Genomic DNA, 23274 nt, shown 5'->3' on the forward strand with positions numbered 1-23274 from the left:
ATCTAACAATAAAAAATGCATAGCACAGAAACTACCACAGTTTAAGGTCAGTATAAAATTAATTTTTTGAGAATCATCATTAATGCCCCCAAACTTAAGTTTCCCACCACCATTATCAGTCTCCCAACACCCAACCACTCTATCCGATAGATAAAAGAAACCAATTCCTCCCAGAAACATTTGTTCAGAGATGTGTGACCACATTTCTGTGGGCTGAATAGGTATTAGGAACTTATATAAATATACTTCTTCCCAAATAACACACATTGGTTAAACTAAAATTTCTAGTAACCATCACCAATAAAACTTTTCAAGTCTTAGGTCATTAAAAGATTTAGGATATGACCCATTTTTATAAATAACAAATGGAAACAATTCTTATACAACTATCGCACGGCTGCCCTGGCTGGTGCAGCTCAGTGGACTGAGCGTGTGCTTCGATCCAAAGGGTCGCCAGTTCATGCTTGGGTTGTGGGCCAGGTCCCCAGCAGGGGGTGCACGAGAGGCAACCACACACTGGTGTTTCTCTCCCTCTCTTTCTCTTTCTCTTTCCCTTCCCCTCTCTCTAAAAATAAATAAAATCTTTTTAAAAATCCAAAGCAATAGCATGGTTATTTACTTCTCTGAATATTAGTAATTTCTGTTCCAATAAAATAGATAGTTAATACAATTCTCTACTGATAACTAGAATCTGTAATTTTATTATTTTACTGAAGAGCAGTATTTTTCTGCTCTGACACTGAAGAGAACTACCAACTAGTATAAAAGAGAGTTGAAACTAAGTGATGCTTAAGAGTAATGAAAAGTTCTGGATGTAGCAAATCAAATATATCACCCATTTAAGGCTAATGGTTCTCTATCCAAGGGCTATATGCCTCTATACTGTTACCAATTACCATACAATTCTTCACCTCACTCCGAGAAAGCTCAGCCTGGAGGATGAAGACAAAACAGCATTTCTATAAATTATAGGTTGGGGTGTTAAATGGTACAATATTTTTTTTAAGATTTATTTTATTTATTATTTTTAGATAGGGGAAGGCAGGGAGAAAAAGAGGGAAGAAACATCAATGTGTGGTCGCCTCTTGAGCATCCCCTACGGGGGACCTGGCCCACAACCCAGGTGTGTGCCCTGACTGGGAATCAAACCAGCGACCCTTTGGTTCGCAGGTCAGTGCTCAATCCACTGAACCACACCGGCCAGGGCTGGTACAGTACTTTAGAGCGCTTGGAAATACATATCGGAATTTTAAATACTTATATTCTTTGCCCTAGAAATCTCTCTTCAAGGAACCTGTCTTTCAAAAATACTCTCTAAATACACAGAGATAAATGTGTAAGGATATTACTGTAGCATTACTTGTAACACTGAAAAAATCAGAAAAAAAACCCCTAATATTCATCAGGAGGAGAAAGTTACATAAGTTTCAGTATATATGTTTACTACCAACTCTTAGAAAGAATAAGGTGGATGTATATGTACTGACACGTAGCAAACACACTGCCAGACTACAACAGGTATAGTGTCACTCCACTTTTGTTAAACATTTGCTGTACACAAGAGTTGAACTGAACTGCCTTAAAAATATTATGTAAAGTACCTTGTGATCATTTTGGTCCTTGATTTCCCTGAAAAACCGAATATCTTTGATCAATCTGGATTTGATATGTTCATCATACATAAACTGGCTAAATATATAGAACTTCTTTTTCAAAAACTGGTAGGTGAAATTAACCTATAAAATTGGGAAAATATAAAAATTAAAGTCAATTTACTGAATAACAATTATATTATAAAGTCTAATTTATATGAGACTTTATAAAATCTAATATTTATAAAGTCTAATTCACATTGGACCTGAAATATTTAGATCAGTGAAATTTTTTATTGCCAACTCTACAGAGCTTTCTATAAACCCCCCTTAAATATTTTTACTATAAAAGGGAAAGAAAAACAGAAAATACTTTCATAGTAGAAGAACTGTAGTGAGAATCACAAAACCAGATTCAACACTTTAGATTTTAAGTTATAAACCAGTCAGAAGTTTCTATATTTCTCCATCTATAAGATTACTTATTACTAGTATCTATGTCCAGAATGATACTAAAGAAAGAAATGTGGTGCTCTTTTAATTCTCCTTAAGGAAGATTAGCAAGTATTCAATTATTCATCAATAAACATTCTGAGTACCTGGAACATGCAAGGCACTGTGCCTGTTCTCATGCTAGACACGGTCCTTCTCATCATGAAGTTTCGAGTCTAACAGGAGTGACATTTTAAGCAAGGATGTTAAAGAAGTCAGTCAATCTCAACTGCAATAACTTCTAAACTGAGATGTGTGGGTGCTTTGAGAAGGAATAACAAAAGGCCCCGATGCTGAGTTAAAAAACTCTGAAAAGTATGATTTAAGCTGAAAGTCAAAATATTATGATTAATTCTGACCTACAGATGGGAGCCCTGTACTAAATGCCATTCCCACCATTCTCAAATACTACCGTTTCCGCAAATGTATGCCATTTTTAACCGTCTTCGTTTACCCGAATATAGAAAAACGGGTGCTTTCTCAGACCTTCTCTTGTGGCTAAAACACTGCCTTTTTCTTGGTCACATCAGTAGATGCAGTCTTAGCAGAAGCAGTCTCGTCTTTATCCATCACTCCCTTAGCGATGGTAACTGTGTCAGCCTCTGATCTTACTCTTCTATGCTAACTCGATCATCACCAGACATTACAAGGTAACTTTCATTAATGCAGTTACTGATTAACAACTGCATCTCCTGCCAGACTATGAGTGTGAAAGTAGGAAAGTTCTGTTTTTCTCACCCCAAACCCCAGCACACAGCCTTACATATAAAACAGGTGCATAATCATATCTGTTACATGAATATCTGCTAGATAAGACAAGAGTTTACTTATCCTTCAACTTTCAGATATGACCTTCACATGGATGACCTATTTTAAATTTGAAACTCTTCATGTCTCATTTCCGTATTGGTAACCACTCACACAGAGCTCTAACTGCATTACCTATCAACTCAAATACTTCAATGGCTCCCCCACAATACACGACAACGGTTCCTATGTAACTGTGCAGTTACATAACTTCTCCCCTATTCCCTTACTCTCAAATGTGCTTCATAACATTCTGCCACGTAAGCATTCACATTCTTTTTTCCCTCAAGGGGAAATGAAGTATGCCCTGAAAACCAGGGAAATTCAAAGAGCTCTCTTCTTCCACAAAAGGAAAAATAGCATACAAGTTAAAGTGATTTCCTCAAGTGATTGATGCCAAAATCTAAGATTCAAAATATTTTTAGTACATTGCTGTTTACATGGATATTGAATAATTATTAAGCCCCCCCAAAAAAGAGCATGAGTGATGCTAAGTAAACTGTTATTAATGATCCATTTTCAAAAGCAACTTTCAGAGAATATCAAACAATCCATACAGATATATATATATGTATTTATGCTGATGCTCTCAAATATCTATGCTGTTTTTCTAACGATGGCCCCAAAACAGTAAGATATCCGAAAGTGCCTTTTGTATCACACAGCACATTTTAATTATGCCAACCAGAAAAATGGAAATTCCAATAGAATATAAAGATACTGGCACATATTGACCAGAATATTCTATGAGAAAACTACTTGACAAAATACCAAATTAAATGGGGGTCCATCACCCACTCAAGCCCCTAAAAAAGATTCTTACTGTTGTATTCATGATTCCTGTGCCGTGTGTTCGAATTGAATTAGCAATATGCCGAATATTAATAGTATTCAAATGTTTGTTATTGCTGGTTCGTTCAATAAAAATCTGCAATGAAACAAATTTATGCTTAAATAACAACAAAATCCAACATAATCACTGGTCAGTTATCCAAAGAAAATTTTAGAATCTATTTCATTAATGATAATCAGAAAGTCATTTAAGAAGATAATACAATGAAAAAAAAATAAACAAGATGATCTTTAAACAATTATTTTTTTTCTTTATTTTACCAGTTTTAACTATTGAGATCAATGTTTGCCCTGGTTGGTGTGGCTGAGTGTACTGATCACCAGCCTTCGAACCAAAGGGTCAGGGGTTCAATTCCCAATGAGGGCACATTCCTGGGTTGGGGGCCAGATTCCCAGCATGCGGTGGACGAGAGGCAACCACACATTGAGGTTTCTCTCCCTCTTTTTCACCCTCCCTCCCCCTCTCTCTAAAAATAAGTAAACTCGTTTTAAAAAAGAATCAATTCTTTACCCCTCAGCCTTCCTACTATATAGCCACCCACATTATAAAAATAAAATTTCTAAAACCCACTCACCTGATTGTTCAGATTATAGAGGTATCGAGACACAAATATATGAATATTTCTCATAATTTCCAAAACATCCAGACCCTGCAAAACAATCCACACAGCTCCATCATTCAAGATAGTTAGACTTATATCAGTATAGTGACTTACTGTTTACATTGTTTCCCAGTATTTTTTATTTTAAAAAACAGCTATACAAGAATCCTGACCACATGTTAAAAGAACCTTCTAACATGTACAATCACTGGCTGTGAGTTATCTTATCCCTTTTGTAAACACCGGAACAGGTAAGTTTAAATATTCAAAGCTCTATGACTCACAATCAGTGCCCCACCATTCTTGAGAATAGCTCTTGTCTTCCTGGGGATCTTCTCTATGTTTTTTATGTTTACTTTATAAAAATATAGCCAAATGATGGCCAACTAATGGCCAAATTCTGAAAGATAGGGTATATGGTAATATTTATAAAACACATACTATTTTTCAGGCACTGTACAAGGTTCATTATAAGTAATTCTCAGAAAGTAAGATGTTATTCTAAATTCTGCACCTGAAGAAAATGAAGCTAAGGGAGTTCTCCAGTAACTAGGAAGAGACAGAAGCCAGGGGTAAGAAGCCAGGTCAAATAGCTAGGAAGAGGCAGAAGCCAGGGATTTTTGAAAGTCTAATTCCAAATCCTTATGCTTCTTTTAATTATACTAGACCATGTTTAATGAATCCTCCATTAAGAATGATGCAGAATCTGCCCTGGCTGGTGTGGTTCAGTAGACTGAGTGCTGGCCTGTAAACCAAAAAGTTGCCAAGTTCGCCAGTTCGATTCCCAGTCAAGGCACATGCCAGGTTGTGGGCTAGGTCTTTAGTTGGGGACATGAGAGAGGCGACTAATTAATGTATCTCTTACTCTTTCTCCCTCCCTTCCCTCTCTCTAAAAATAAATAAATAAAATAGTTAAAAAAAAGAATGATGAAGAATCTGTCAGTCTTCAGCTATTACTCTAATACCTAGTGGTATCAGATAAACTGTTCTATTGCCCATTTGATAACATTTTTCATTACAGCTTTTCTCATATTCCAAATTAAAACTTGGTTTACTCATTCTTTCTCTCACTAGTCTGTAAGTATACGAGCTGAGACTGTTTCCATTTATTTTTGTAACCCTAAACATAATTCAGTGCCCACCAGGTTTTCAGTAAATATTAAACATATAAACAAATAATTGAAAGGAGATACATAGTGATCCCTGAAATAGTTCCTATATATAGTGGGATGAAGGAAAAATTGTGATCCTTAAATTCTGGAACTGAATGTTTTGTTTTGTTTCTAAATATCATCTGGATTATCTTGAAAAGAGTTACATGCAAATTAACTAAAAACAAACTTTTGCACTCATGAGATAGTACCAAAGGGTCAAAGAGCTCACTGAATTAGCAAAGCTAAATGTTTCTCTACACTTCTCAGTCAAAACAAGTACATTTATAAATATATAAATTTAAGCATTTCCCCTGAGATATTCAAGTTTATATATTATACCCAGGTTTAAAAATCCTTAACTGTGTGATCTTCACTAAACATGTTATAATTCTGCAGAAATCACCTGGCTACCCCAATGTTTCTGAAAAGCTGTATCAAAACCTCTGTGCACAGGCACACCTTGTCTTATTGCACTTCACTTCACTGCACTTTGTACACACTGTACTTTACAGACTAAAGTTTGCAGCAACCCTGCATCAAGCAAGTCTACCAGCACCATTTTTCCAACAAGCTCAGGTAAGAGTTACCAATATATTAGCAATATTTTTTAATTAAGGTATATACATTGCTTATTCAACATGTTATTGTATACTCAGTAATTACTATACACTGTACACATAACTTTTAAAATTTATTGATTTTAGAGGAGGTGGAGAGAGAGGCATCAGTTTGCTACTCTACTTAATGATGCATTCATTGGTTGATTCTTATTATGTGTCCTGACTGGGGATCAAATCTACAACGCTGGCATATCAGGAGGACACTCTGACCAACTCAGCTACCTGGCCAGGGCACCACTTTTATATGTACTGGGAAACCAAAAAATCTGTGCGAATTGCTGTACTTCAGTATTCACTTTTATTGCAATGGTCTGGAACAAATTCAAATGTTCAACAAAAGATGAAGTATAAACAGGAAGCCTGTGATAATTTCTTTCATAAAGCAGATTAGGGCCCTAGCCAAGTAGCTCAGCTGGTTACAGCGTCATCCCAACATGCCAAGGTTGAAGGGTTCATCCCTAATCAAGGCACATATAAGAACGAACCAATGAACGCATAAATAAGTAGAACAAATCAGTTTCTCTTTCTGTCTCTCTCCCTCTCTTGCTCTGGTTCCCTTCCTCTCGCTCTAAAATCAATACACTAAAAAAAATCTTTTTAAAAAAAAAAAGCAAATTCGCACCACATAATTTATTCTTGTCAAGTATGAGATTTTATACAACAAATATTTTCTTAAAAAATAAACATGTAATAATGAAGTTTTAAAAAGATTTCTTAAAGAAACACTGTTATCATGCTACAACCAGACTAAGCTGGAAGCACTTTATGCCATACCTGTTCCAAGGTCTGACTAGGAAGATGGGCCTCTGTCATGACCAATCCATAACGCTGGGTAGCTAAATTTCTCATTTCACTGTATGTGGCCCAGTCGTGAAGAGCTACTGTTGTAAGATTGTAGAAAGTCTTGTCTAGGTAGTGAGTTACATAAGCTAAAATAAATAAATAAATAAATAATTTTCTGTTTAGGAAAAGGTAGAAAAGAGAAATAAAACTAAAAAGGCAGGAATTTTGAATATTAAATTTTTGTCTACATAAGGTGCTAGGAAAATATAAGTAAACAAAGAAAAAGTAGTTAAAGAATAAATGGACTGAAAAAGGGATTGTGGGAAAAAGGCTCTTCCTTTCCATCCAGCAGCAGCCATCAGGTAAGCCAAGATGGGCACCTACAAGTACACTCTGGAGCTATAGAATTAAAAGCAGTTCGATTTGACATGCTTCTTTCTCAGGGTGCGCTGCTGGCAGCACCACAAGCTCTCCACACTCCACAGGGCCCCCGCCCCAGCTGGCCGACAAAGCACGCAGGCTGGGATAAAAGGCCAAGCAAGGTTACATCATATATCGGATTCATGTGTGCTATGGAGGCTGCAAACACTCTGTTCCTAAGGGTGTGACCTACCGCAAACCTGTCCATCATGGCATTAACCAGCTCAGGTCTGCCCAAAGCATTCAGCCTGTTGTTGAAGAGCAAGCTAGAGGCCACTGTGGGGCCACTGTGGTCAAAATTCCACGTACAAACCCTTGAGGTTATCCTCACTGATCCATTCCATAAGGCTGTCAGAAGGAACCCTGACGCCCAGTGAGTCAGCAAGCCAGTCCACAAGCTCAGGGAGATGCGAGGGCTGACATCTGCGGGCAGCAGGAGCTGTGGCCTCGGGAAGGGTCACAGTCCCACCACACTGCTTGTGGCTCTCACCGCAGAGCTTGGAGAAGGCACATTGTTCTCCAGCTCCACTGTTACTGCTAATATAAGTAATGTTTGTAAAATTCTTCCCTAATAAATAATTTAGGTCAATTAAAAAAAAAGAATAAATGGACTAAATATAAAAAAGATAAGCTCAACATTTCATTTTTGTTGTGTGTTCTTTTATAGTTAGGGCAAAAAGATACATGACTTTCAGAAGAAAAGCAGAACACTCACCTCGAATGTCAATGAAACGATTGAAAAACCGAATTGGATTCAGAGAGAAAAACAGGGCCAGGTCTTTCATGCCAACTTTGAAAGGGTTTCGGTCATCCAGCTTTAAGTGAGTATGCACAGAAAGTCGCAGGTCCTTCTCTATTTCTTTGCACAACTTGTCCAGCAGATGCTATTCACAAAAGAATTAATACCTCAGTCTTTCCAAATGATACTTCAATTGTACTGCTCCACTAGGTGTCTGTGCTCTAACCATTGGTTTTATAATCCATGCAATGATGAAAAATTTGTCAAGTTGGTTGAAGGGTCTGAATACTTGGGTAAAATATTATTTTTATTGGGAAACTGATTATTACTTTGCTCCCCATTTTAAACCAATGATATTTCTAACCAGGAAGCAGTTAGATATAACTCATAGCTTTTTTCATTAATATTTGAACACCCTTGAGAGAACATCAATAGATAATGCCTGATGGCTTCAATACAAGGAATACAAATATATACTAAAAAGCACAAAATTTAGGGGAACCAGCAACATGCAAGAGAGGAAATTTTTTAAAAGCTTCCTTGTAAAAATCACTAAAGTCACAAAATTCATTGAGCTAAAGGTAATGAAGTTCTTCATCTTTTCTGGTCTACCATGGAGTTATAAACACTGGTAAGACATGTATTTAATCTTCTAAATAAGAATATTTAATATAAAAGCTCTATAAAAATTTCCATAATTTTATCAAACCCAAATAAGGTTTATATTGAAGTTGATTCATTTTTAATTCCTCCCTCTAAATAAAAATATCATGAGACGGACATTTATTTTTAAAGATACTAATGTTTATAATACTTTATTCAAACAGGGGGGATGTTATAGCATCTGAATTATTGCTGTTATGCAAGTAAATCTTTCAAAAATATAGTTGCCTCCTCTTAGTTCTCCAAATGAATTTAGTAAAATAACGGTAGTTTTCTTAACTGTATTATCATTAGTAGCATTCAATATTCCTTTGTATTTGCATTCTTCTAAGAAACAAAAACTGAAATATAAATATACTGTTTACTAAAGTAAAAAAAATTCCAAATTCCTAATCTGGATTTTTACATAAAAAATTACAAATTAAAGACCAACTTAACACAACAGTGACACTATAACTAAAAATCATCTCTTTCTTCTAGACAGTGATTTATAAAAAATTTTAAATATGTGTAAAAGCCCAGTAGGGGGTGCACAAGAGGCAACACCAATGTGAAGTTTTTCTCCCTTTCCCCCTTCCTTCCCCTCTCTCTAAAAATAAATCTTAAAAAAAAATACAGTTTTCCCAAATACTGCATTCCAAATACAGGTTTTAAGTTTTTCTATCTCAAATGTGGTATTACCTCATTTAAAATTTCCATGATCTCCTTATCATAGCAATCCAGAAGTATTTCATAGGACTCTAAATGTCTTGCATGCATCATAGCAGGTACACAGTCACGTAAAGCACTGAACATATACTAAGAAGAAAATTAGAACATACATGAATTTATAAAAACCAGATCTCTAATGTAAATAATATCACAGAGTTTAATTATCTGTCTTGAAAGACAAAACATCAATCTGAAGGCCATTTTTTTTTTTTTTTTACATATAACTGTCTTCCTTTTCTAAATAATAGTTGGGTTTTCTAATGTATATATTTTAATACAAATAAAATCCAATTTACTTATTCTTTCCTATCTTGAGCATTCAACTACACTTATTTTCATATGGAAATAGAAAGATCCAAATAATATATAACTTACTGACAAATTAATGTCAGACAATTGTGACATAAATTAAAATCAAGGAAAATGAGAGTGATAAGAAATAAGAGGGAGTTAAATATATTACCACTTATTAAGTATATAGTTTATACTGTATAAATGCTATTGAGTATGTATAGCATTGTGTAAACCAGAATTAGCAGTTAAATCAAATAATCTATTTTAAAATTAGTTTGCACGGTTATTAAAAAAGTGATGGGTTTATTCTTTACTTACGTGTAATCTGGCTGCATCAACGGCATTTTCATATACATCATCTAAATAAATTGGGAAGACAGCTCGATGCCAGTATAAAAAACAACAGTTACACTGTGCTTGAACTCTACAATGTGAAGGAGTAATTAGTGGTATCGAAATTGAAGTCTCCCTCCCTCTGCCCCCAAAAATCATCTTACTCAATTTTTGCATTCCTGACATCGCTTAACCCAAAATTAGTATGGAAAAGCCACAAAATAAGTATTTCAAATTGAACAAAGGTAACAAAATATTCTAATACCTGGTATTTTCAGAATTCTGCACATATGCTGTAGTTTTAAAGCACACATGAAAAACTAACTTTTAAACAGAGGAATTTAGAAGAAATTTATTTCAATGTCATCTGATACGTCTACACTTACAATACTTGCATCACATGCTCACTTTTACCTGTCTTAAAATTGAAAAGCAAAGTCTTTTAAAATATTGTAACAAATAAAAAAGGTACACTTAATCTGTGTATGATCTTTGTCAAGTAACTATTTCATACCTTACAGTGCAATAAAATGATCATTAAATATCTCATAAAGAAGACCATTTACTATTTCTTCCAAAGGTGCAATGTTAAATGCAACTACAAAATATCGCAGCTTCTCAGAACAAAAACATTATTGTAAATATAAGCATTAAATGGAAATTCTGCTATAACCTTAATTTGGCTAGGAATTAAAATTCAGAAGATTCAATTTCCCGTTAAGAAACTTGCTGCTTACTCTTTAATTAAAAAATAAATAGCCCTGGTTGGTGTGGTTCAGTGGATTGAGCACTGGCCTGCAAATCAGAGGGTCATGGGTTCAATTCCCAGTCAGAGCACATGCATAGGTTGCAGGCTAGGTCCCCAGTGTGGGGCACATGACAGGCAGCCACACATTGATGTCTTTCTCCCTCTCTGCCTCCCTCCCCTGCTCTCTAAAAATAAATAAAATGTTTTTAAAAATTAAAAAAAATAAAACCACAAGGAGCTACAAAAGGTAAGCCTTCCAAAATGACTTCATCTTAGTGCCTTGGCTACCAACAATGGATGTCTAAGTCTCTCACAAATAGATGAAGCCTTATGAAAAAGCAACAATTTTAAACATCAGCTAGAGATACCCATCACAAAAATCACAAAGCACATTAGGGTCTGCCAGATGGTCTCAGGGCTACATCATATTGGCCCATATGAGTTCTTCCAGAAGCTGGAAGCAAAGTTAAAGACATATGATCCCTAGTCACGGTCTCATTCTGGTCATGCTAGAGGAATCACAGAGAGGAACTAGTGGTGTATTGGGATTACATTTCTTCTCTTGTTATGCTAAAAAGAAAATCAATGTTTCCATTAGCCCTGCCTTTGGAGTATCATTACACACCCCTACTTACCTTTCTCTAAGTTCACTGATAAGATCCAGCTTTTTCATGACTACTTGAAGTGGAAAGAGTTCTTCATCTTTAAATGTTTTCTATCATGGAAGGAAAAAAAGGGCAGAGAAGTTGCAGTCAAAGTAAGAACAGATTTCTTGGGTCAGAGAGAAGGGAACCAGGGAATCTCAGATCTCACTTTTATTACATAACCCGCAGCAACACACTTACCAACTGTGTGCCGACACTGAGCGCCAAAGAAACAATCAGGCGTCTCTGCTTTGTGCTTGGTCCGTTTAGAGTGTTTTCAGCCAGAACTAGAGCAGTAAGCACATCAAGACGCTGTTCGCTATATTTTTTGTCAGAAATTACTCTTTTCTTAAAGATAAGAGAAAACAGTACACATTAGCTTTATTTCTGAGGCAATAACAAAAGACTCAGAAGAAAATCTTCTCAATAATCTTCCGCATGATTCCCTTTGAGAGAGCATCAACAATACTTTCCCTGAGGAGCTTCTTCTGATACTGCCGTTGATTTATTCCTGTAACATTACCATTTAGCACGGCTGGGGACAGTACACCTGTGTCAGGCATACTTTAAAATCTCCATTATTAATTTAGTAAGGAAATCATTCCTTTAAAAAAGATGCTTATATTTTAAAACTGCATATAATGTCACCTTTAATACGTTAATGTATTATGTGTTTTAAGTTCAGAGAAAGAGCATTCTAAGTAAAAATCATAAAATACCATGGAGATAAATGACCAAGAATATTATGTTTGAGGGAATGGAGTAAACTGGCTGAACTAGAAAACACATATAAAGGAAAATAACAAACTAAAAAGATCATTATGCTGAATACATGGTAAGTTTCATACCTTGGCCACAGAAATAGAATTCAGAGCCTGATGCTGAAGGTACTGTGTTATATGTGAAACTGAATCGGCCACAACCATGCTTCTCCTGTAGAACATATGCTCTATTGCCTAAAAAAGAGTCAGAAGAAATTTTGTAAAAATTAACATAAAGCTTTTGGGCAAAAATTACAGAATATTTTTATTACCTTGAGCTAGGTAAAGAACTTGTAAATGAGATTCCAAGAAGTACTACCATACAGGGCAAGAATGGTAAATTCAAATGTAATAAAATTAAAAAGCCAATATTAAAAAAAGGCAAACCAATGTATGAAAAAATATCTGCCACACACAAGGAATTAGTAGTTAGAATATGAAAGACCCCAAATGAATGAAAGAGTTTTTAAAGGCAAATAATCCAGCAAAAAACTGAACAAAAGACATGAACAAATTTTTAACAAAAGAAACAGTTAAATGTTAAAAAGATACTACCATTAATAATAAGAAAAATGAACATTAAAAACCACAATCAAAATCGTTTATACCCACTAATTTGCCTAATAATACCAATATTGGCCAGCTGGGGAACAATGGGAAGTCGATTATATTGTAGGAGGTATGTAAGCTGATGCAACTACTCTGGGAAACAATCTGGCATCATCTTGGAAAGCTGAACATGTGCACAAGAGCACCCCACTCGAACACAACACCTCAGGGAAACTCTGGCACTAGCACGCCGAGAGGCAACACTGTTTATAACAGCAAAAACTGGAAACCCCAAAATTCACCACCAGGAAAGCCACACAGCTACAAAAAATAAGGAACTACGGCTATTCATCCCAACATAGATAAATTCAAACACAGAAATTCTGAATAAGTGAAAGAACACATGAAGTATTACTCTATTAGTATAGAGTTCAAAAACATATATAAATGATGAATGGTTTATAGACTCAAACTCATGTGATATGCTAAAAAGAAAAACAAGGGAATGATAAGCATAAAATGCAGGATAATAGTTTCCTGAGGGGGCAGGAAAAGATGCGATTGGGGGGATGAGACGGGGGGCTTTGACAATATAGGTAACATTCTTCTATTTCTTAATTGGGACAGTGGGTTTTTGAGTGTTTATTATCTTTTTAAATTAATCTGATATATTTGATATGTATGTACCTATACACACATACATACATATATATATATGTACTTTTGTATTTATATTTCTTAAAAATAAAAGAGCTGATAATACATATTAAAGAAAAGACTAAAAAGCTAAAGGCACATCTGAAAAAAAATCTATTTCCTAAGCAAATCTAAAAGCTATCAGCAGAAATTTGCTAGCGAATCTTAATTTCTATTTTTTTTAAAGATTTTATTTTTATTTAGAGAGAAGGGGAAGGGAGGGAGAGAAACAGTGATCAGTTGCCTCCCACAGGACCCCAATGAGGAAGCAGACTGCAACCCAGGCCTGTGCTCTGACCAGGAATCAAACCAGCAACCTTTTGGTTCAGTGCAGTACTCAACCCACTGAGCCACACCAGCCAGGGCCTTAATTTCAATTTTTAAAAAAAGTTAAAAGGCTCTCCTACTTAGAGGGGCTTTTTTTGTTTATTTATATAGAATATGTGAAGAAATATTATATCATATTTCCTGAAGTACACTCTGGTTCTTAATTTATTTGACCACTCCTACAACTAACTTATTCATATCACAAGATTACAGCACTTTCTCTAAGTTACAAAATATAAATATATATGGCTTCATGTTGACTATCGTCATATGTATTTGAAAACCACAAAATAATAGCCAGTGGTACAAGGGTATAATTTTTTTAACTCATACAATGTGTCTAAAACTTCCATGAGTAAATCTTTACTAATACTTAGGCTAAACTTTTCATGTTCCTTCTTTTATGTCTCACTACATGTTAACTTTTAATACAGTTTAAACATATTAGCCATTCACAGAATGTTAACATAAATTTCTTTCAATGCCTTGTTCCTCTGTCCCACTTAAAGATAAGTACATTTTCCCATAACTTTTTATTCTCATATAATCAGAAAGTCAAACCTTAAAAGATCATCCTAATTTAAGCCCAGGTCATTTCTAAATTATAATGGCAAGGTAAAATAATCTAAAACCTACCTTGAGAAGTTCAACAAGCCTGCATAATGCCTTAACTGAGGTTTTGGTCATTGGCTTTTGCATGGACATGTAAAGATTCATTGTGGTTTTAATAATGGTACTAATACTATACGCATATAAGAAGCCCTAGAAAAATAAAATAATGATTAAAATCACGAGAAAATATTTCATTTCTTCACAATTTCAATCTCTGTGCAATAATTATTCCACAACTCACCAATAACTAGCGTTTCTAGAGTTCATTCTAAAGTCATCTCTCACAATACTGAAATGCTCTTCCTCACACAATGTTATGTACATTGTGGATACGTTTCAAAGCAGCCCTTAGAAGTTTTTTAATCTAGCACATTCCAGAAGTTTAGCACTGCTGAAATTATTGTTTATAATCACATTAAATAATCCTTACATTTAAAAAAAACACTTCAGAAAAATTATTTGGGTGTCAGGAAGATACCTATTCATTTGTATCTTACCTGCCAAGCACGAAGATAGGCAGAAGTTAAAGACTCCTATGTGTCTACGGCTTAAGAACTGAGGACTGTAAGAAGCTAGGAATTCAAAAGGGAGGATGGAGAGAGCTGCTGTCTGGCCAATACCCAAACACAAATGTACTCTCAGTTCCAAGCCAACCCCCCCTTCGCTTTCACCGAGGCCAATACGCATCCACCGGCTACCATGTTCCCTGCCCACTCTGGCGCTAATCAGACTTTCTCTCCTTCCAGCCCAGTGAGAACAGATTTTCTCCCACCCTTCTATTCATGAAGGAAAAACACAGGTCTTACGAAGTTTAAAAAAAAATAGTGCTTATAAACCCAGGGAAACATTAGGGAATAGGAAAACAGGACAAATAACACTCTCCCTCAAATATTTTTTTAATTTAGACTGAAAGAGGGTACAGAAACACAAAGACAAGGAGGGAGACTTGCTGAGTCTGTAAAGGACCAAGATGGATACCCTCGCAGGTTGTGAGTAAAGCTAGACTAGACTGCTGTGGACATATCCAAGGGGCTGGGGCAGAAGCTACACGCGAGTTACCCTCAGCCTCTGGCTCCTGCCCCACCACGTGCGCGAGACCCAGCCCTCTCCCACCAGTGACAGCAGCAGCTCACTAAAGGAGTGCCACTCGGTGCGGGGTGGGAATTTCCCTGAACCTGTAACAGCTCTGTGGTAACGAGATGTGCTAAATTAAGAGAATTGAGAAATGAGAGGGCAGCAACCTATGAAAGTGGGCAGTAAGACCAAAGCTTGGGGTATTCATGCAGGAAAGAGCCTGCACAGTCAGCTACAGGACTGTGACGCCAGACTCTGCCCTAGTGCAGGGCAGCACCGGGAAAGGTTAAAAAGCAGAAACAAGGAATAGCAGAAGTGTAACTCAAAGGCAGGCAGAAAGTGGAGGATCTCTTTTGGGGGGAAAAAGATACAGAACTCATGGGCTGATATCACACCATTCCTAGATTGTGGTCAATAATTTATGATGGATATACATGAAGGATGTACAATATTTTAAAAATCTAAATTTGGGGGAGGGGGCACCTGGAGTCTGTTTCTGTTAACAGCAGAATAAATAATTTGGACTAACCTTTTCACTGACAACAACTAGAAAATCTGGGTAAAACATTTTTGAAAATCTCTTGGAAGGCATTAAAACTGTGAAGAAAATAGGGAAATTTATGTTCCTTACGGCCAAGCTCTGGGAGAGGATGGAAACCGGGAAGAGTGAGCCTGACATGAGGCTGCCTTCCCTCCCACAAGGGGAAGGTAAAGGCAGAACACAGGCTTATCTCTCAACCCCTCATTCGAAGGGAAGGGGAATAAAAGTAAGAGTTCATGGCCCACAAGGAGAAAATGGGCATCCAGGTAAACACCAGGCTCTGGCTTGGGATCCTAAAAAACTGCCCCCTAAAAAGCAGGGGTGAACTAGGAAAAACCAGCCACCAGGGGACTTAGGTCCCACTTTGGTCATCTCCATGTACCACTAGGTTGAGATAACCTGTGTTACAAGCTGCCCAAGACCAGGTATGTACCAGGAGAAAGACAAAAACTCTCTGCAAGAATAAAAACAGTATCCAGATCCTCAAATTATATCCACAATTTTTCATACATAATGTGTCACACTACAGAAAATAACCAGCCATACAAAAAGATGGTATATCCAAAAACAAGGTAAACAGTAGCTAATAGAAATATCCAGATAATGAAATTATTAGACAAGAGCTTCAAATAATTATGCCAAATATGTTGAAGGAAATAAAACAAAGCTACTTCAGAAGAGAACTGGAAACTACTAAAAGGAAGAAATAAGTAAAGAAAGAAAAGTAAAATAAAATTAACATGGAAAAAAATTAGAAAAAGAACAGAACAGTACTTGAAGAATTAATGGCTGAGAATTTTCCACAAGCTCTGCAAATCGTAAGCAGCACAAACACAAAGAAAATTATACCTGGGTGCATCAAAGTAATATTGCTAAAAACCAAAAGCTAATCTGATAACTGGTTAAGGAAAGACCACGGTGAAAAAGCAACAGAAATGACAGCGGACTTCTCGACAAAAACAGAGGAAGGCAGAAGGCAATAAAATGGAGGCTTTAGAAGCTGGGGGATGGTGGGGGAGGAATCCTACCAAACTAGAATTCTGTGGATAGCAAAATGACCTTCGAGAATAAAGTTAACATTATGCCAAGTGAAATAAGCCAGTGAGAGAAAGACAAATACCACATGATTTCACTTATATGTGGAATCAAATGAACAAACTGAACTAACAAGGAAAATGGGGAGAGACGCACAGGTGGAGAGCAGGATGACAGCTGGAGGGGAGGGGGTTAAGGAGGGATTGAGCGGAAAGGAGAAAAGGACTCATGGACATGGTGTGGTGACTGCTGGGGGGAGGCTGGTATAAGGGGAATGAAGGGTAATGGGGAAAATGCAATAAAGATTAAAGCAAAAAAATGAAGTTAAAATAAAGACACATTCAGACAAAAAAAAACTGTGATAATTCATCAATAAAGTCATTTTAAATGAAATACTAACAGGCAGTCCATAAATAGAAGGATGAAGAGATGCAGGAAGGAAGAAAAGCAATGCAGTGAGTAAAAATGTGGGTAAATCTAAATGAACACTGACTATAAAAACAGCAGCAGCAGCAGCAATACCTTGTGATGTTTAAAACATATAAACAAAATACACAGCTGCAGCACGGAGAGGGGGACAAAGAGAACTAAAGCGATTTAAGTTCCTTACACTGTCTGGAAAGTGATAAAACTGATGTACACTGGAGCTGAATGAGTAAATCATGCAGCTTAAAATCTCTACAGTAACCACTAAAAAAAAAAAAACAGTATTCACATTCAAATGACAGAAAAAAGAGAATAAAAGCAACCTAGAACAAGTGAGGCAACTAGTAAGGTGGTAGTTTTAAATCCAAATACAATGGTAATAACATACATAGAAAAGAGTTTAATGAAAAAATTAAGATCATCAGGTTGGGGGGAAACACATGCTGCTTATAAAATACACACATTAAATTTCAGGAGCCAAACAGGTTGTAAGTAAAAAGATCAAAAAAGATATACAATGTAAACCTTAACTAGAAAACTAAAATAGCTATGTTATCACCATACAAAACAGATCTACAACGAAAGAAAAAAGGGATATTTCATAATTCAATTCACTAGGAAGATAAAACAATTCTTAATGTTATGCACTTGCTACCAATATCCATAAAACAAAACTCACAGAGCTACAAGGATAAAGGAACAAACCCATAGTATCAGTGAGGGAATCGAACGCAATTCTCTCAGTAACTGGTGCACTGTGCAGACAAAATCATTTAGAAACACAACCTACTTAACACCTACAGAACACTACAACCAACGACTACAAATTACACATTCTTTTCAAGTGCCCATGAAATGTTTACCAAAGCTATCATAGGCTGAGCCATCATGCAAATCTCAACAAATTTCAAAATACTGAAATTATTGCTCAAATCAAGAAGAAGAAGATAACAAGGAAATCCTCATACTTAGAAAATAACAAATCTCTTTCCAAATAAGCCACAGATCAAAGAAATCACAATAAAAATTTTAAAATATTTTCAACTAAATAAAAGATAATGGAAATGCAACATATCAAAACATATGGCATACAGCAAAAACAGTCATGCTTTGAGGAGAATGTAGGGATTTGAATGCATATATTAGAAGATCTAAATTAATCAATCACAAATAATAAATGTTATACAGATCCAAATGTAACCTAATCAATTTCAATTTTATAGGCAAAAACATATCCTATAATTTCCAGTTTTTTTTGAAGTGTACCTCTGTGCATTAGATTAACAAAGAAATGACACTCAAAATATTCTAAGAGGATGCAACTACCTGTATAAAAACACTGCATCTATTGGTGAGGTCTTCAGCAAATTTATCCATTCTCTGCTCCTTAGATAAAATAGATTCCATTTTCATCATCCACGAGCTCACAAAGACGTAGTAAGACTGTACATCTCTAACAAAGGAAAATACTGGGGTTACTAAGCACAGAAAATAAAACGTATTTTCATTCCTTCATATTGGTTGGGATAAAATATTTCCTTGCGGCAGCCACTTCATCTTACTGGCATGGAAAATACAGATATCATACATACATATGTAATGTATTCATTCAACAAATACTTACTGAATGCCTATATAAGGAAAGCATGGTTTCTCAGCACTGAGAACAAAAATCAGCAGTAAAGAAAACCAGACAAAGATCTCCACCCCCATGAAGCTTACATTCTGGAAAGGGGAGCTGTATAAGAAATCAATAACTAAACTTTCTAAGATGTCAAATGATATGGGGCATAAAGAAAAGCACAGCAGGAAAAAGGGATAGGGACCGGACGGTTGGTACAATTTTAAACCCCAGTGATCAAAGTGGGCTCATTTGAAAACGTGATTCTGAGCAAGATTTAAAGATGAATGGGTAATCCATACACATGTGTAAGAGAAGAAAATTCGGGTGAAGCAGCAAACGTAAAACATGTTAAAACAGAACGTATGTCTGGCGCGTTCAACTAATACCAAACAAGTGAGTGGAGCCCAAACCGCAGGGAGAAAAGGGAGGAAAAGCAGCTCAGGGAGGCGCAAGGATGGGGGCTGGGAGAGAGGAAAAGTGGAGCGTGGGGAGCGCCTTGCGGAGGGGACTTCAGGGGAGACTCACTAGAGGACGTGAGCAGGGCGACTGGATCTAACACTGCAGAGGACCAGGACACTGCGGCTGATACGCTGGAGTAAACTATAAAGGGGAGAATGGTAAAAGGAAAACCACTTGGGACGCTGCTGTGAGAGTGCGGAAGAAAGGGGATGACAGCTCGAGCCAGAGCGGGAAAGTGGAAGTGGGCAGAACTTGAAAAGTCGGTCTTCACTGAATGCTCACCCATGCCAGCCTCTGTTCTGAGCACTTGACACAAATTAACTAGTTCAATCCTCACATTACCTTTATGAGGTGGGTATTATGATCTCCATTTCAGAGTACACTGACACACGGAAGTTATATGTGCTGAATTTCATGTCACTAATAAGTCAGTCAGCAAGTCAAGATTAAACCCCCAATCTAGGAAGCTTTCCCACTCTGGAAAGACTTAATATAATTATATGCATGTGGAATTCAAACACGAAAGCATTCTACCGATGCATCTCAAATCACTCACCACAAGAACTTTTAGCCCACATGCTGTTTAAACTAGACTTTTTTAAAAAAGTTGAGTGTGCAAAAAATGGACAATTCTCCTTTGTGGGACCTGACTTTACCAACTCTCCCTAAAAACTATCTACAGCTACGAGCAGGTAGAGAAATGACCCATTACTGCTGATGAGAAACAGCTGCAGGACAGTAAGTACATCAGGGTGAGAGACTGAAGAGACCCACTTAATTAAGAGTAAAATCCCACAGAGGTTCTTGGCTAGCCATACTGCCAAGCAATCTGATCATCTCAAGAACTCAGTCTAAAGGATTACCCCAAAATTTATAATAGATGTGTTTTAAGGAGGTGAAACCCTACCCTCTGAGAAAAATGGTTTCTGCTGAGCCAGAATTCCATCAGACAAAAGACACCAGTATTGTATTTCTGGCTTCGCCTCCAACGGTGCTCAGGTGTATTATCTGACTTGTGGATAATTTGATTGAAAAGTCTGGGACAGAGAGAAAGAGCACTGGGGCAATGCCTCCACTCCTGAGGGGGACACTGTGATCAGGACCCAGCAGGGTTACAACGTGCAGGGGAGGACAGAAAGGTGGTGAGCAAGGACACAAGGAAGGGCCTGGACTGTGGGGCCTTCCCTAGCAGCACTCATGCCGGTAACATTATAAAGAAGGTTAACACACAGTCGAGAGTATTCGCTCGGCTTTGGACCATAGCATGCTGGCTAAGGCAGAGTCTGTCTGTCACTCCGACCACCACCCCTATGCAGCCTCCAGATGATCTTGTTTCCTGTAAATATATACAAATAAAACTGCTTCAAGTTTTAAAAGGCAGGTTAACCGACAAAAGGAGTACAAAGATGGCCCATGTCAGACTGTCAGCTTCATTACAAAATACAAACAGGAAAAAAATAAATCTCCCGCCCCAACATAAACCACTAAATGGTGTGTCAACACCTGTAAGTCACCTGGGGGTTTGAAATGAAGGTTCACACCTCTATCCTCTAACATCAGTTTCCCACTGTCAGAATGGTTGTGAGTGAAAAGCGAAATGCAGCACCCTACAAACCCTGGACCCCAGTCAAGAGATGGCCAGCGCACCTGGCCAGCTGGGGTCTGGTGTACAGTGTGGGGCAGGGAACCTGTCCCCACTGCTTCTTCCTCACTTACATGATGCACTCTGGAGCATGACTGGGGCAGCTCTGAGCCCACCCTCGATTTTTTCTAAAATGTTAGACAAGCTCATGCTCATCACATCCCCCCTCTCCTGGGTTTCACTACAGTGGAGTTTCCCTGCACAGCAGAAGTGCAAGGACACTGAAAATCTGTGCAGCTCCATGGTGACTGCATATCTTCGGAATCAAAATTCAGAAACATAAAATTTTATCGGTGGGATCTCTCTGAAAGTCAACTTATTCAACCTTCCACCCGACAAGGCTCACTTCGCACGGCACCCTGGACGGATGGTCATCTACATTCTGCCCACGTAGGTCTGGTGAGAGCGCACAGCACCTGCCGCTCCGAGCAGCCTGCACCAGGCTGCTGGAGGCTGGGGAGGAGGACTGGCACGGGTCTGCACGCCCTCTACGTACCTGGCTGTGTGACCTGGCAAAACCCGTTTCTCTAAGCCTCGTTTTTCTATCATAAAAGGGACAAAAACAGTGCTGTTGAGAAGTTTATAGCTTATGCTCTAGAGCTGGACTGCCAGGCTCTGCCATCTACTTGTTGGTTAAATTTGGTAAGTTTACTCTTTCTGTACTTCAGCTTTCTCATCTATAAAATGGCAGTAACAACCATATCTACCTCATATCATTTTCTGATGACTAAAGAAGATGATATACGTGAAATTCCTGGAATAGTTGCTGGCTTATCAAAAGTAAAGAACAGATATTAGTTATAGTGTTTATTTCCCACATAAGACTGTTACGGGTTTTACATAAGGCACTGCATTTAAAACCTTTATTAGCATAATGCCTACTAAATAGTTAAGAGCTCAATCATGTTAGCAATTATTATCGGTCATTTTCATCTTTTAGTTCTAGTACAACATTTTAAAGCTACAGAGATCAAATCTGTTCCCTCCTTAACCTGAATGCCCCTCAAATACTTACACACCCACCACGTCTTCCCCAGATTTCTCTTTTAAAGACCAAACTATACAGACTCTTCAATGAGTGTTTAAGGGGTATGGTTCTCAGATCTTCAGACATCCTCTTCAGCTTCACCTAGGGATGCTACAGTTTGTGACCTTCTTATTGTACAATAAAACGTGGTACCACCAAACACCAACTATGATCTGACCAGTAAGAATTCAATGAAACTACCAACTCCTGTGGTCCAGCTACTATAACCACTAGTTTCCATAAGCTGGATATAGTTGTTAATGCAATCTAAGTATGTACTGGCATTTTTAGCAACTGTACCACACTGTTAAAGAATAGTAAGCTTCTGATAACTAAAATATCCACATCTTTTTTAAATTACTGCTATTAACCCTGATCCCAGTCTCCCCATCTTACTGAATTCATCCCTTTAACCTAAATCCAAATTTACGCCCTTTATCTCCTCTCAACCCTGCTCCAGAGTGTATTAGGGGGCTCTGAACCCCCTGCCGTAAGTAGTCCTGCCTGAACTGAGCTACCATCTTCCACTGGCTTTAGTCACAGATTACGGGAGAATAAAGCTTTAGGCAGGGGTGTCCGACATTTTGGCATCCCCATGCCACACTGGAAGAAGAGTTGTCTTGGGCGACACATTAAATAAACACACACTAATGAAAAGTGATGAGCAAAAAAAGCATTTTAAGTAAATTCACGATTTTGTGTTGGGCCACATTCATAGCCATCCCGGGCCACATGCGGCCCACAAGCCACGGGTTGGACACCCTGCTTAGGGGATCTCCTGTATTTGACGAAATCCTTCCCCCATCGTGTAGCAGTGGCCCCATTTCCCCTCGACAGTCAAGACCAACAGAAGGTGGGTAAGCACGCCTACTACCCTTTCAGTGTGTCACAGAGAGAAACTGTGTCTGGCACAGGGTAAGGGACCGAGTCCTGTGTCACTTACAACCTTCACCCAGGTCAACCCATGATTTCATCACTGCACTCAAGTAAAGATGTGCAGTACATTTAATTGTCGATGCTAGGTGATGGGAACATTGGAGCTCTTTA

General features: G+C 37.5%; 1 protein-coding gene across 2 annotated transcripts in view; it reads right to left on the reverse strand.

Annotated features, from left to right (window-relative positions):
* WASHC4 (WASH complex subunit 4) overlaps window positions 1-23274 on the reverse strand; it is a 54451-nt gene that overhangs the window by 15070 nt on the left and 16107 nt on the right. For both annotated transcript variants that reach the window (XM_045826513.1, XM_045826514.1), the window contains 12 exons: window positions 18802-18928; window positions 14424-14549; window positions 12303-12410; window positions 11656-11802; window positions 11446-11525; window positions 10048-10153; window positions 9406-9522; window positions 8038-8206; window positions 6894-7048; window positions 4319-4393; window positions 3715-3819; window positions 1602-1736 (listed from right to left, as the gene is read on the reverse strand). In XM_045826513.1, the coding sequence (XP_045682469.1) occupies window positions 1602-1736; window positions 3715-3819; window positions 4319-4393; window positions 6894-7048; window positions 8038-8206; window positions 9406-9522; window positions 10048-10153; window positions 11446-11525; window positions 11656-11802; window positions 12303-12410; window positions 14424-14549; window positions 18802-18928 (1450 nt within the window). The remainder of the gene's footprint in view (window positions 1-1601; window positions 1737-3714; window positions 3820-4318; window positions 4394-6893; window positions 7049-8037; window positions 8207-9405; window positions 9523-10047; window positions 10154-11445; window positions 11526-11655; window positions 11803-12302; window positions 12411-14423; window positions 14550-18801; window positions 18929-23274) is intronic.

This window comes from Phyllostomus hastatus, unplaced genomic scaffold (genome assembly GCF_019186645.2).
Source record: "Phyllostomus hastatus isolate PE091 unplaced genomic scaffold, TTU_PhHast_1.1 phas_scaffold_755, whole genome shotgun sequence".
Taxonomy (NCBI): domain Eukaryota; kingdom Metazoa; phylum Chordata; class Mammalia; order Chiroptera; family Phyllostomidae; genus Phyllostomus; species Phyllostomus hastatus.